This window comes from Boleophthalmus pectinirostris, unplaced genomic scaffold, assembly GCF_026225935.1.
Source record: "Boleophthalmus pectinirostris isolate CB_2022bp ecotype Guang Dong unplaced genomic scaffold, ASM2622593v1 HiC_scaffold_18, whole genome shotgun sequence".
Taxonomy (NCBI): Eukaryota; Metazoa; Chordata; class Actinopteri; order Gobiiformes; family Gobiidae; genus Boleophthalmus; species Boleophthalmus pectinirostris.
In genome coordinates, this window is record NW_026571133.1 from 11,303,001 (window position 1) to 11,319,043 (window position 16,043).

Below are 16,043 nucleotides of genomic sequence, written 5' to 3' on the forward strand. Positions count from 1 at the left end.
ACGGCATAAGTCATAACAACATTGTTTTACTGTCAACTTGAAATAAAGGCGTTAACTGATGTCTACAATTATCCAAAATCTGCTTTTCGGTCCAAGTTTGTGAAACATTCAGTAGATTAATAAATGCAATACCTTGTACAGCTAATAATACATATTCATTTGTACTGACTGGAGCAGTAACTAGGGATGTAACGGTATCCAAATCTCACGGTACGATATTATCACGATATGCATCTCACAGTACGATATTATCACGATATGCATCTCACAGTATGGTACTTATTGTGATATTTTGAAGAGGCTAATATAATAGTAGATGGGACACTTTTTTTTTGCTTTTATAATACCATGACAAGATTTTGGTGTGAATTATTTCCATAAAATCCCAAGAATTCAAGTAAAAAACATATATCTTCATGTTGTCTGTGCTGAAATGAATCATGGGATATGTAGTTCCCTATGTTTATAAGATGTTGCAAATATAAAACCATGAATTTAAGCAAAGGAACTTGTAATTCGATATATTGTGACAGTATTATTGTGAGACTTGTGATGATACGATATCACGATATTTTGGTTATTGTTACATCCCTAGTAGTAACTGAAATCCTGATTAAAATGTCATTAACTGCACAGATGTAATATCTTGAAATCTACTTTGTAAATTTCAGGACTTATACTCAAAGTACCAATACTACTACTGCTGCTACTTCTACTACTGCTACTAATACCTCCACTACTATTTCACTTCACTTTGCAAATTTCAGGATTATATGATGATTGTGGATACGTGTGTGAATGTTTGTTTTGTCTAAGTTGAAGTGTTGTTCTGTCAAACGTGGGAGGGGATTGGAAATGTAAAAGGTTTGCTTCATCCATCCCCCTTTTCAAACCTGCATGTTTGTATCTGTATTTGTATTGTTATGTTGTGAATTGTATGTGCAGGTTTGAAATAAAATAACTAACTAACGATGATGGTATACCAATACAGTTTTGCCATTTTCTGTTCATGCATTTTCCATTTATCACCAGTAAAACTGAAATGTATCACCCAATCTCCTGATAAAAAATAAGCAAGCAATTACCGATTAAAAAGAGGGTTTTACTCACCAGTAGACTCACAGTACATCCAATCTTTTTGCCATCTACTTCCCCCAACTTCATACAGTCTCTGCAAAGCATTATAAACAAAGATATACAAAATAAATACAATACAAAAACTCTTAGTTCTAGTCTTAGAAGTTCACTGTGCCTGCCACCTGCTGGCCTTCATGTAGATGTTATTGTGCTGTGTGAATTGTTCCACAGTACAGCATTAAACTTGTCTATCTTGTCCTCATTCAATTAGCTCTTTCTTTTGCTAAAATCACCTTTTATACAGATCTGACCTTTAACTCTCACTCCATAGAGAACGGTATATTTAATAGCATATTGTAGATCATTCTTGGCATAAAATAACATATTTACAGACAATGACATTCAGCAGAAAAGTTACATAGTGCACCTTTAACTATAATATAAGCTCAAACTCATTCTAAAGCTTAGTACAGGTGTGTTTGTGTGTTACCTGTAGTCCAGCAGCCTCTCCATTAGTCTTGTGACAGTCGCGATCAGAGAAATCCCACTCTCTCTCCAGGTCTCCCTCTCGATCTTCTTCAAGAGACTGCACCACAAATGAACACAGACAAAACAAGACAAAGAGATGTGAAGACCCAAACAGACCAATCTCAGAGAGAGCTATGGGGAAAGAAAGGCAATGGACCAAAGGAAAAGAAGGAAGCAAAACATAGGAGGACAAAGCCAGTGTCACCTATGCTTAAGTCCAGCCTGTGTTGTTGTAAACAGTCGGCCAAGGAGGCTGAAAGTAGTTTGAAATAGAAGAAAGGACTAGGAGTAGGACTAAAATGGGAATGAACCAGGACTAACCCAGGACCATATCAGTCTTAACTGAACTAATCCACAACGGGTCAGAAGTTAAACAGAAAATAGCGAGGACTGACCCAGGACCACACCAGGACTTGATCATTTTGATCCTGACTAGGTACACTAGTATAACTCAAAACAGGACTAAACAGCACTAACCCGGGACTAATCCAGGACCAAACCAAGACCAAGCCTGAACTAAACCAATCCAGACTAGGAGCAGCTAAAGTAGTATGACTCTATAAGTAAAGGAAGCTAAAATCAGAAGTAACCCAGACTCCACTGGGAATAAACTAACTCTGAACTAACTCAGGACCAAACCAGGACCAAGCCAGGACTAAACCGACTGAGATCAGGTGCAACTAAAATAGTATAATTTTAAAACTAACCAAAAATGAAGTTAAAACAAGAAGAAACTTTGACTCAAATGGGAATAAACCAGGACTAATTCAGAACTAAACCCAAGACATACAAGGTGCTATAGGTAATCCGGAAAGTTAAAAAGAAAAGTAACCTAGACTCAACTGGAAAAAAACAGGACTAATCCAGGACTATACTGTCATATATTAACCAAAAGTGCAAAAGATTCCCGAATACCACCAGATCTGGGTCTGGACTAAAACTAACCCGACTGGATGTGACTAAAATAGTATGACTCTATATGTTATCCAAAAGGAAGCTAAAATGAGAAGTAACCCAGACTCAGTTGGGAATAAACCAGAACAAACCTTGGACTAACCCAGGACCAAACAAGGATCAACCCTGGACTAAGCCAACCCAGACTAGAAGCACTTTATAACTAACATAAAAGGAAGTTAAAATGAGAAGTAACCCAGACTCAAATGGGAATAAACCAGAACTAATCAAGGACTAAACCCAGTATGTAACAATGGCAATACTGAAAATACACGGAGATTATGTGAAGAAGTACTAAATCCTAAAAAAAACTAGTAATACAAACTGACTGAACTGCCATATATAACCCAAAAGTCAAGAGATTCCTAAATACCACCAGATGAGATGTACCAGCGATTGAGAACCACTTACTCTTGCCCACATTGTAACACATGTCCAAAATTCTGTATGATTTTTTTTTCCTTATTTTTCACAAAGACGACACTGAGAGAACAGAGGAGGGTGTCTTACCTAGGGTACGGACCAAACAGAGGAATTCTATCCAGGCGGGAAGCATAGGCGGAATAAATTAATACGATTAATACCAGCACACACACGCACACAAACGAAGGGTTAGTGGAGTTATTAAGAGGAAAGGAAAAGAAATCTAAAAAATATATACATAAATTAGAATAAATCAGAATAATATAATTAACTAAAATACAGCAATGTGATACAATGAAAAATAAATCATTTCTATGGATTGCAATTATGCAAGTAGTGTGTTTAAATATCTAGAAAGCCACTGTAAGTTTTATTCTTAATGCATTTACAGACAATTACGACTATAAACATCAAAAATACATCTACAAAATGAAATACTGATGGATACAAAATTACTATAAACACATATATACGCTAAAACTTATAGTATTTGATATATGTGGCAGTGATGAACATATATATAGGAAAAATGTTTAGAAATCAGACTTAAACTGTGATTTCCATTTAGATGAGTGAGATAAATATGAAGTTATAACAAAACAATACAGAACCAAGAACACACACCCACACTGCAAACACAGAGTACACAAACACATGCAAAAGCACAACATGGACACAAGATGGAGAAGAGCTGTTCACAGAGGAGAGAGGGAACCTAATGGAGGGTTTGAAAGGACTTACCTGTAAATTCACAACTTAACTATTTTACATTACAATGAGATGGTGAAATATGTGTACCGTATTTTTCGGACTGTAAGTCGCATTCTTTTTCATGGTTTGGGTGGTCCTATGACTTATATGTTAATTTTTTACCACTGACAGCCGCGAGAGGGCGTTCTAGGCTTGTGTACCAGTATCTGCTATTCCTATAACTCCTGTACCGCTGTCACTTCACTCTACTGTGCATGTTGCCTGCAGAAAAAAAAGAGCCGATGTCCTGTCTGTATCATGTCAGTCGATCGCACCGATAGTGCTCAGAAGTGACAACAAAGATGAAGAATTCAAGAATTCAATAGATTTAGTGATTTGGAGTGAGATCGAGAGTTTGGTAAACTTCTGTTCTGTTGTTTATGCTAGTTATCTGAATAACATGTTACATTAACAGCCTGTTGTTCTCTATTCTATTGTTTTTACTATAACTTGTCTTTCAAGATGAAATGTCAGTTCCTTGTCTCTGAGTTTATAAAATAAATTTCTCCCAAAAAGTGTGACTTATATATGTTTTTTTCTTCTTCATTACACATTTTTTGGATGGTCTGACTTATACTCCAGAGCGACTTATAGTCTGAAAAATATGATAATCATTTAAATTTAACTGGGACTAAACCTGGAATAGATCAAAACTAAACCAAGTCTGCATAAGGACTGAACTGGAATCAAGCCGGACCTAAACAAAGTAAGAGATGATCTGCAAATATACACACATCTGAGATTGTGTGTATCTCTTTGTGGGATTAGTGGGATATAAAACAATTAGTCATGTTTCTGTGTATATATATACAGCTATAAAATGTTCTTATATTTCTATTTTGACTTATTATTCTGTTCAAAACGACACAAAGAGAATGGGGTAGTGCAAAAAATATCAGTATCAAATAACATCGATACCAGTCAGTACCAATATTGAAGCATCATTGTCTATATTGGCCAGTACCAATACTGGAACAGATACATCAACTTAATGAAATTTTTCTAGCTATGTCAGTGCACCCAATGACCTTGACCCTATCCTGATGCATTTTAGCATCTTGTATTGACTATTTCTCCTGTAGTTGTGTCTTAACAGCGCAGACAAACCCTGCAGTTGTCACTTATCTCCCTCTGCAGCACACTCACATGCTGTTGAAGAGCTCTCTGTACGTCTCGTCTCCTTTGCCTTCGGACATGAGGCTGTCGAGTTTGTCGATGAGCTTAGACTCCACCTGCAGGCCAAAAGGAGTAATGCTCAAACACACTTAAACACACAGAACGCTGCCGTCTTCAAAAAGGAGTGATGAAGAACAGGGCCCCAGCAGCACAGACAGCTCAGCACTCATCACTCATGTCAGTCACTGGGCTCTTAGTGATGTCTGACACACTCGCTCTGATCTGATATCACCCAAAGGAGGAGGCTAGAAGTGACGCCAAGTATATCTGACATTCAAAATACTATCTGATGACAGCTAGTACTACCATTTTTGCTACTACTTCTATTATTACTACAACTACTGCTGCAATTGCTGCAACAGCTGCTGCTGCTGCTGCTGCTACTCCTTTTACTATTACTAGATAGATAGATAAATACATGTATTACTGCTACTACTAGGGATGTGTGCTAAGTGCTACTTTTTCCTCTTAAAATGCCTTGACAAGTCTTAATTGAAAGAACTAATATTGAAAAGTACTTAGAACTGCTATTTCTTCATGTAGTTTGCACCAAAACTGAGCAAAGGATCATGGTCAATGTAGTTCACTTAGTTTTTTTAGATATTGCTGCACCATAACAATGAATTTAGGCAAAGAAACTTGTAATTCGATATATTGTGATGGTCCACGATATTATTGAGATACTTTTGACGATACAGTATCACAATATTTTGGTTACTGTTAAAGCCCTAGCTACTACTATAATATATATTTTCTTCTTCCAAAGTTGAATGGTGAATTATATTTGGACTTAACACCAACTTTGACTCCCATTCTAATGAACTATATTCTGCCTTCGCTTATTATCAGCACCATGGCTAATGACCCTTGCTCATGAACCAATAACTGCATTATAAATAACTAGTTACTAAGTCAACACAAATGCTTCTTGTATTTGGAGTGTACCTGTTTGAAATTGCCGCTGCGCCTCTGCTCCCAGTCCATCATGTCGTGGAAAATGGGGATCATGACGTTCCGCAGGTCGGGCTGAGGAACCAGAGTCACCTCCAGGAATGGACCAATCATGGCCGGGATGAAGTTCAACTTGTGCTCACCTGAGAGAGAGAGACAGGGGTTTAACAGGCGTGAACGAGCATGGGGTGTTTAAATTAGAGGGTCTGAGGGCCTGTTTACACGAGAACGCTTGGGGGTAAAAACAACAAAACATTTAATTGGAAATGCCTTTCGTTTAGACGGTGTCAGCATTTTGGGGACTTAAAAACACAAAAATATGAAACCACCCTCCAGAGTGCAAAAGTTGAATATGCTCCGTTGTAGCGTTTCCGTCTATACTGCCCAAGATGCAAAACTCTGGTCAGATCTGCTCACATCGTGTACGCGTTTACGTCACATTTACATCACGCAGATTTGCTCCTGAAAACGATCGTCTAAATGCGGAATAAACAGTGAAGAAGCGACGCCACTTTTGTGTCTTCTGTTCAGACTGTCATCATATAAACATAGCTTAGAGTCTGTTGGATAATTTGCCAAAAAAAAAGAAATAATAGAAATACATGAAAATATGTTGAAATATGTGGTGCACTTGAATTAAATTTATTATTTTCCATTTTTCATGCAATTACTGATCACTACCCACGGATTGATTAACACTGGACGCTGTTGATTAAAAGTTTAACCAAAAACAAACTGGAAAAAAATAAAAAACTAATAATAAAATAAGACCACATCTGCACAAACAGTTCTGAAGATTCAAGTTTCCGTGGCAACACATTCGCCATATATTTTTAGGCTTTTATGTGAAGGCCAAAATGTTCAGTGTCTCAAGACTGCAGACCAGAAGTGGAAAGAAAATCTGTATTAACGTCTGTACAAGTTAAGTACTAGTATCCGAGTATGACTGCAACAAAAACTGCTAATACAACAATACAACAAATCATTCAAAAATTAATAGAAATGCAAAATCAAAACATTCTGAAATAAATACACCAAACAGACTAATGTGTTTCAACGCAAAACTTCCCAGGTCAGATCTGTGGAGAGGCAACCCTGTAGTGATAACAGTGGGTTTGGTTATTCATGGGAAAGGAGACCGCTCGGAATACCAGGTGCTATAGTGGGTCAGCGATGCCCCTAATCTAGTACATACTGTTGTTATGTCCTGAGGCAATCCAGTTTGCATGGTATGAATGTGGAGCGTGAGCACTGGTGGTGATCTGAGGGTCCGATGGTGCAGACCTCCAGCCTCACTCCCTTTAGTCTAGCCCAGATAAGCGTACAGTTGTAGCTTACCACCACCGGGTAAGGAGAAAATGAATAATGCAATGTAAAGCGCTTTGAATGTCTGGAAAGGTGCTGTATAAATCTACTGCATTATTATTACCAATTTTTTTGGACTATAAATCGCATTTTTTTTCATGGTTTGGGTTGTCCTGCGACTTATACTCAGGTGCGACTTATATGTTAAAATTTTCACACTGACAGCCGCGAGAGGGCGCTCTAGGCTTGTGTGCTTCTGTACCACTGTCACTTCACACTCTACTGCGCATGTTGGCTGCAGAAGAAAGCAAAAGAGCCACTGTCCTGTCTGGTATCATGTCAGTCGATTACACCATTACTTCTGTATCACTGACAATTTAAAATTTAAACAAACATAAAAGCAACTGAAACCATCCTGTTGGGATTCAGAAAGGCTGGAATATTTCTCAATGGAACTGATCCTGAGTCTGACAACAGCTACACAGAAGAGGAAGCAGCGCTCTCTTTACCTCTGGAGGTCATGGAGTTGCTCAGAAGTGACACAGAGAATGAAGAACTGACTGGATTTAGTGATTTGGAGTGAGATGGAGAGTTTGGTAAACTTGTTATGTTCTGTTGTTTATGTTATAGTTTTTATCTAAAGAACTGGTCATATGTGACGTTAACAGCCTGTTGTTCTCTGTTCTCTTGTCATTACTATAACTTGCCTTTGGAGATGAAATGTCTGTTTCCAGTCTCTGATTTTATAACATAAATTTCCCCCAAAAAGTGCAACTTATGTTTTTTTTTTCTTCATTATACATTTTTTGGCTGGTGCGACTACTCAGAAAAATATGGTAATAAGTTAGATGAGATCAGTTTATTGCCACACCTTGGTATATTACAGGAAAAACAAACAAACAAAAAAAACACCAGGAGAAAAGTTTCATGCACCTGAATGCAAAAAAAAAAAAAAAAAAAACTCACCAAGATTCTGCCACATGCTGAAAATCTCACAGCCCATCATCACCCGCATGTCTCCGTACCTGTAAGAAAATAATACAAATATTCATGCTAGCTTCAGGCGAAATAGAGAGAGACAGGGGCAGGCTAAGGTCTCATTATAATGTCTGTGGCCTACAGGGAGCAGTCTGTGTTTGACTGATTTTAGATTTGACACAGAGTAAAGAGCAACGCTATTTTCACATTCAGGTCTTATACAAATCATGTGTGTATTTATCACACTGTGAGGACTAGACACTGTGTATACAGACGGCCTCTCTTATAGGGACAAAAATCAGGTCAACATGTCGTAAATTCTTTATTATTAGTTCAGCAACATGATTTTAAGTTCAGATACGTTTTAAAATAGATCAAGGTTAGAGTTTAAGTTACAGTACTTGATTTCTACTGTTCATTTTAAACAGTTTGCAATGGTCCAAAGTTATTCCTCACTTACCATATATATTACAAATCTCCTAATTATTCTCTACTGTGCGTTTATAAGCGCTTTTCACAGCAATAGAGATAAGTACAGAGTTTTCCGTGATGATAAAGACAACAACTAGCATGTTAACGTGAACTTCCTGATCACTGGACAACAGAATGGTTTATAATTAGATGCAGACAGTACGTTTGAGTTATTTTGACCTCAAGAATTACTTATACAATATATGTGTAATGAGCCAAACTTTGCTCAAATACAAATACATGAAATAAAAACATGTACATGGCCTTTAAGGTTCAGCAAGTAATTATAAAGGTGCAGTATGTAACTTTTCTGGTGGAGGGTCCGTCAAATGCTTTTCTCTGTGGAGATGTTACTGCGTTGTCTGGAATGTTTCATAGTACTGTAGTGCCTTTAGCATACATATTACATACATAATTCACCACTAACTGGAGACATATTAATTACATGTTTACTTATGTTCAGTGTTTAGTTTTTGGGTTTGTGCTCTATATGCAATATAGTCGCGGTCCCTTTAAGACCCGTTAACGTTTGAGGCACACTGTTCTGTTTATCGTTATTAGCCGTTTGTTGAGAGTTGTTAGTGCAGTTAATAAAGCGACACACGATTTTTTGTGTCTAAAATGTGAGAAGTTGTCAGCTCCTTTTTACTACGCATAACTTCCACAGTACGGTATTAAACCTTTTATCTTCATGGAGACCAAACCAGACCAAGATACAGGTCAGATCTGTGGAAAGGTGACCCTGCTTTTGAGGTATTTTAGAGCTATAAAACCACCTGTAATTGAATAAATGTAAGGTAGAGCTGTTTAATGTCATACTGACTCCCCAAAAAGCATGGGAACCCAACATGTGTATGTGTGTGTGTGTGTCTGTGTGTGTGTTTATTATCCAGAAAACAAAACTCACTTTTCCAGTATCTTCTTCCGTTTGGATGGAGAGAAGGACTCAAGCTGCAGACAGGGCTGGTTGATAAATATTACCGATAGATAGAAATAGGAGTCCCACACCTGCAAATGACAGCGGGGATAGCATCCTGTCAAATCGGCACAAAAACTCCTCCATCAACTGTGAGATTTCAGAAATATTTGTGAAAATACTAGGTTATTTGCAGCTGGTTTTCACAATATCTTGTCTTGTCCCTGTAGTTGAAAAGTCTTCCTCAAGTCCATTAAGGCAAACAGACAAACAGCATGTACGCCAATCAAAGTAAAAGGGTGTATGATAGACGATTCTCAAATTTTGGCATCATTTGGTGAGATTCTAACCATTGTAAATATGAATTATAGTTTTGCACCAATCAAGAAGTACTTTGTGAAGAGAAGTAGTAAAATATGTTGAAAATTGCAGGAAATGGAGAGTTCTGAAACCTCACACCAGGGGGAATTCAGTCCAAAGGTTCAGCACAACTTGGACACAAGAAACACATTTTTCTGAAACTTTAAACATGATTTCAACAAAATAATTTCTCTGTACTTTAGAGGAGTTTCACCAACTAACAGTTATGGAATTCCCTAGTGTGATGACAGGGAAAAAAAACAACAAAAAAAACCCCGCCAAATTGGGGATTTGTTTGTTTTATTTATTAAAAATGTTCTTAAATATAATGATCTTATCTGTATTTTAGTAAAATTGGTAGTCTAAATTACAACCTAATTTATAGTTTTATATTTTCATTATAGGGTGCAATAAATAAAGCTTCCTCTCATAGCAGGAATTTGCTTATAAGCTATAAAATATAAAAATATCAATATCGTGGGGTGCTGTATCGATATACGGCAAAGAGTATTTTTTTACTCAGTTATTTATTTTACAGCACTAGAATTTGGTTGCTTGTGTAGAGGAAGGAAACCCGTTTATGTAACACATTTGACATATTCACCATTTTGATGATTAAAATTGGTTTGTTTTATATTAACTTTGCACAAGAAGTGATTTAACAAAGATTTTCAGCACCACAACCATGATTTAGCTTTAATTTTTACTGGACCATATCGAATCGTTTGTATGTATGTATCGTATCAGCAACTTCTTAATGATATCCAGCCCTATTAATAATTAACTTGTATATATATGAAAAGAAGTCTGGATTAATGCTATTTTAAATGTATGAATGTAAAGCCAAATTGGGAATAAAGTTGAAGTGTGAGAAATAATACACTCACCAACACACAGACTTACCTTGTAGTCAAACTTATCATTTAAAAAGTTTTTCCTCAGAGCATCGGACAGATACAGGACTGTTGTGATGATGACACTGAGAAGAGAAGAAGAAAGAACAGGATTTAATCTGATGTGCAGAGACATAGTAAATTAAAATGCTAATTATCAGACACAAACGCACTTGTTAGTGACCAACCGCATCACCGTCCAGTCCTTCGGGAACATCTCTGGTCGAATGAGGATCCTGAAGACAGTGAAGATCTGCAACAGGAAGTCCTGGACACAAACAAGGAAAAGTTAGGAATTTGCGAATATGAAAAAATATAATTGCAATCTGTAACAAGTATTGTGATAACATTTGTGATGAATGTTTTAAATAGGTTTCTGTTCAGACTTCAAAATCAAATCAATAAAATAATAATAAAATAAACAACAAGCATTAACATTTGAGAGAAGTAGGAAAGTGCAAAAATATCAAAATATAGTATAGTTTAATTTGATGATACAGTATCGATATTGTGGGCTGCTGTATGATATATTGCTAATAGTTTTGGGGGTTTTTTGTACATTAATTATTTTTTGCACAATAATTATGTAAATAATTTTTGTTCAGAGGAAAATGTTCAGAAAAATGTTCAGAAAAAAGTTCATTTGGTCTTCCGATAATTTATGAATATTAGGTCAACCTAAAAACATAACCTAATAACATGGGAAATGGGTTTATTTCATATTAAAGGTGCAGTATGCAACTTTTTTGCTGGGGGTTCCATCATCTTCTTGTTTCTATGGATATTTCTCTTCGCTCTGCTTCAAATGTTATGCAATATGACATTAAGCAGATCTATAGTACCTTACATTTATCCATTATACATGGTTTTATTGCTCAAAAATGCCTAAAAGGTTTAATGCCATTTTGTAAAAAGTTGCACAATGCATCTTTAACTTTACCCAGGTAGTAGTTTAAGAGGCTTTAAGTATCAGCCATGATGTAGTGAGCATTTAGATCATTTATGGATAAATCATTTAAATATGCAAAGACCCGTGTAACAGTTTGATGTATTCTTCTTGTTATTAACATTACACTAAACAGAATGCACTTTATGTTCCTTAATCTTCAGCCCTTGAGAGAAGCCTGAAATATGAACTGATAAACTAATACAAGAATCTCATGCAAAACGCCTGTCATTGAGTTTGTTTACACGCTTTAACATCCCTGTCTTCTTTATATGCAGCTCATCCATAGAAGCATCTAGTCTAAAACTCTGCATCTGCCCTGTGTGACATTTAATATATTGTCTCTTTACATAGTTTGTATGCAAATATATTCATACATCCAGCGGTGAGGAGATGCTGTGAATATCAAAATCTGAATAATGCAAAGGCACAACAACCTCCAAGGATATGTATATATTAAGAAAAGTGCATTGTAGTTTTTGGTGAAAACTGTCAGCAATATTTCATAAAAAGTGAAGTTTATACAATATCACACACGTACAACTGTCAAAAAGTGATGATGCCAAAACTATACTTGCTAATGTCAGTGTTTTTAAATTCATTCAAATGTAATATAAATAACAGTGGCTCTCAAACTTTTCACACCAAGTTTAATCAAAGAAGAGATATGTCTCCCGGAGTCAGAGCGGGACTCTGACTCCGGGAGACATATCTATTCTTATCCAATTACACACGGGCGAGTCAGGACTAAACTAGACCTAAACCAGACCTAAACCAGGACTAAACCATGTCTAAACCAGGTCACAAAGGTGTCCACAAAGCGTGATTGGGCGACGGCTGCCCTTAGCCCCCCTGGACCGCGGAGCTCTGTGCCAGTCCTTTCGCCTGCGGTCACCAACGGCCTAAGCGGGCATACCTCCGAGCCCGTCCCAACAGTGAGTCCTGGTTTAGTCCTGTTTTAGTCCTGTTTCAGTCCTGTTTTAGTCCTGTTTTAGTCCTGGTTCAGTCCTAGAATCAATCCTGGGTTAGGTTAGTCCTGGTTTAGTCCGTGGCGTGTGCGGTGCAAAAGTCCAACATCTCAATCGATGTTTCTTCTGCTCAGTAAATAATGCCTGTGATGCGGGTGCAGGTTTAACTTTGATATAATCACGGGTTAACGGGTGGGTGCGGTGCTGTACTGAATGGTTGTGGGTCTCCTAAAATGTACCCATGCAGGACTCTGCCCAGAGAACAACCAGATCTAAACCAGGTCTATAACAGGATTCTTCCAGGTCTAATATAGGGCTAAACCAGATCTAAAAGTGGGCTTCATTGTTTCCAATTTTTTTCCCTCCACTTACTTGCATTAGAAATTGCTCTGAAAATACAAGAAAAGCCCCTCAGAGCAGCCAAAGGGAGCAAAGTAGAGCCATGCAGCTATGATGCTTTGAAATGAAGTGACGTCAATAATGTTTGGTCTGCATGCTTAATGCAATAGTTTGTTTTTTCGCATACATAGAAGACTTCTCCAATAGTCAATGGGTTAAATATGTTTAGTGATCACAGGGGGGTGTGGGCAAATTAAATCAAAAAACAAATTTTTGGAGTAAAAAAATATTTTCAGGCAAAATCGCATAGCTCTAGGTCTAAACAAAATGTGAACTCTAAATTTGGAAAACCCACATATTGAATACACACACAGACACACACAGACACACACACACACACACACACACAGACAGACACATGCAAACAGACAGACAGGTGGCATACCCTCAGGTCATCTTTACTGCTGAAGGCCTGGAGCAGCTGCTGGTAATGTCTGTCACTCATCTGTCGGAGAAGAGCCAATAAACACGCCACAAACTCCCCCTGAAAGAGAAAAAAAACCCCACTGAAAATAGTGTAGATGACAGGTGATTCTCTAAATATTATTGAATTTGTTAGGATAATACGCAGCGTAAATCATATAATCACAGTTTTGCACCTGAGAGGTTGGTTGTTTGAGATAAAATTGGCAGATTACAGGGGGGTAGCACTGAAACAATCACAGGGACATAAAAGCAGGCATTATTGAGGCAAAAGAGTACAATTTTTTTGTTAGTTATCTTAAAATGATACATACAGGTATTGTCAGATTATTCACCGATCATAATTACTGTGTTTAACAGAGTGTGTGGTAACAGTGTGGTTGCTAGGTGAGGGTTATGTTGGATAATTACCCCCACTTATGTCACATCTGCCGCCCATGTCCAAGAAGGAACGAAGCGACAATTATTGTTTTTTGCACACGTCACGCAGGGCACTCGGCTAATACTGGAGCAGTCACTACCACTGAATCTATGGAACGGATTTACAGGTATTTTCACAAATGCATGAATATATAATGACTCAAAAGCACCTAAAAACTGATTTTGTTTTAATATTTAGTGGAGCACAATTAACACTTTGAAGCAACATTCCCTCGGGGTGCGATGCAACTATAGGTACTGCCCTGTGTAAGGGTTTTTTTTTTTTTTTTTTTTGAGCTTTTTTGAAACCCAAATTAACCCGAAAGAGCTGACTTGGCTGGAACTACAACAGGTGAGATGATTTGTAATGTCTCTCTCAAATATTACAGTCACAAGCTAGTGAGCATGAGCCAACAGTTTTTCAGGACACAGGCTCATGACATAAAGTAAACAAAAAGCTAAGAAAAGGTAAATATTGGTTTGATTTAAATGGATTGATTCTTAATGCTAAAAAAACAAATTTCATTTTATTTAATAATAAAAAGAAAAAAAAAAGATGACATAATATTAGAAATAGATGGGATTAAAAGAGTAAACAAAACTAAATTTTTAGGAGTCATGATTGATGAAGGTCTAAACTGGAGGTCTCATATAAATTACACTAAAGGCAAAATGTCCAAAGCAATTGCTGTGCTGCATAAAGTAAAGTTTTCACTAAATAGGGCAGCACTGTTGACCTTGTATAACTCACTAATTGCACCATATCTGTTGTACTGTGTGGAAATTTGGGGGGTCAACATGTAAAACTTGCAGCCATTATTTGTTTTACAGAAAAGGGCCTTGAGAATTATCACCAACAGTCATCATAGAGAAACATCCAACCCATTATTTGTTCAACTTAAAGTGCTGAAAATGCATGATATTGTTGACTTAAGTATCCTCAGAGAAATGTATAAAGCAAAGTGCAATGTATTACCTGTAAATATTCAAAGACTGTTTGAGATGAGAAAAAGCCACTACAGTTTAATAGAAACCTAAATGTTTAAAAAACCCAGATTCAGAACCAAGGTTATGGAGTGAAGCGTCGCTGTGAATGGAGTTCATTTATGGAATAGTTTAGACAAACATATAAAAGAATCAAGTACAATAATGGCATTTAAAACACACATAAAATCCAATGCAATGTGTATGTATGAAAAAGGAAACTAAGTCGTTGTGCATAATAGTGAAGATTTCTGTTTGCAATTAATGTGCTTGATTGTGACTGAACTGAAATGTATGGATTTGAAATGTTTTAAAGTAACTATCGGTGTTGATGTTCTGTCTGGAAAAGTGAAAAGGGGGCAGAGAACATAAGATGACTCTTCTTTCTGCTCTTTTTCATTCATTTTTGTATGTCTGATGTTGTGACATTGTTGATGTCTTTATAGCCTAATTCATCAGCAGGTTTCACTTTGTAGAAACCGTCTGACCTTGCAGCACTAGAATTAATTCGCTCAACAGTAGGTGGGTACTTTTTTTTATTTAACCAATCTCTGCTATTTGGTCATGACGTATGTAATGCGCCACTAACGGGGCTAACTGCTATATTAAGCTTTTCCCATATCACGTAGGAAGAAGGGCAAGAACATCTTTCCCCTTGATAAAATTCAGTAAACATTCTCTTTGTTCCGGCTTCAAATCCTCGATCTCGGGAATCGTTGCCAACACAGAATATATGGCTCTTCGCTGATTGGCTGGTGCCCGAACTCGCACTTCAGCGGTTTTTGCGAACCGTCTAATGTATTTTGATTCCTGAGCTAGTCGCTGGAGAGAAATGAAATTGAGTGGAGGCACTAGGTGGCGCCGGCCTGGCTAGTTTTTTTTTTATACTTTCTGAATGAAATAAATAAACTAATGACATGATGAACATTCTGCTATACACATACATGTAGAACACCCCCAGTGCAATTTCACTGCAAAGTTACAAAGCCATGTCTCAGCTGTGTACCTCAGGATGGGTTGTTGCCATTTGTAGTTTTTTTTTTCTTTTTTTTTTCCTGTATTTTAAATCCCTGTCAAATAAATTCATAAAAAAAATGTTTTAGTCTGACTTACCATAAGCA

General features: G+C 37.0%; 1 protein-coding gene across 1 annotated transcript in view; it reads right to left on the reverse strand.

Moving 5' to 3' along the window:
• Window positions 1-16,043, reverse strand: part of dock4b (dedicator of cytokinesis 4b) — a 279,898-nt gene that overhangs the window by 68,134 nt on the left and 195,721 nt on the right. Inside the window, 9 exon segments of the mRNA XM_055153283.1 lie at window positions 1,111-1,171; window positions 1,568-1,663; window positions 4,879-4,964; window positions 5,854-6,002; window positions 8,131-8,189; window positions 9,521-9,621; window positions 10,793-10,868; window positions 10,956-11,050; window positions 13,481-13,579. Coding sequence (XP_055009258.1) covers window positions 1,111-1,171; window positions 1,568-1,663; window positions 4,879-4,964; window positions 5,854-6,002; window positions 8,131-8,189; window positions 9,521-9,621; window positions 10,793-10,868; window positions 10,956-11,050; window positions 13,481-13,579 — 822 coding nt within the window.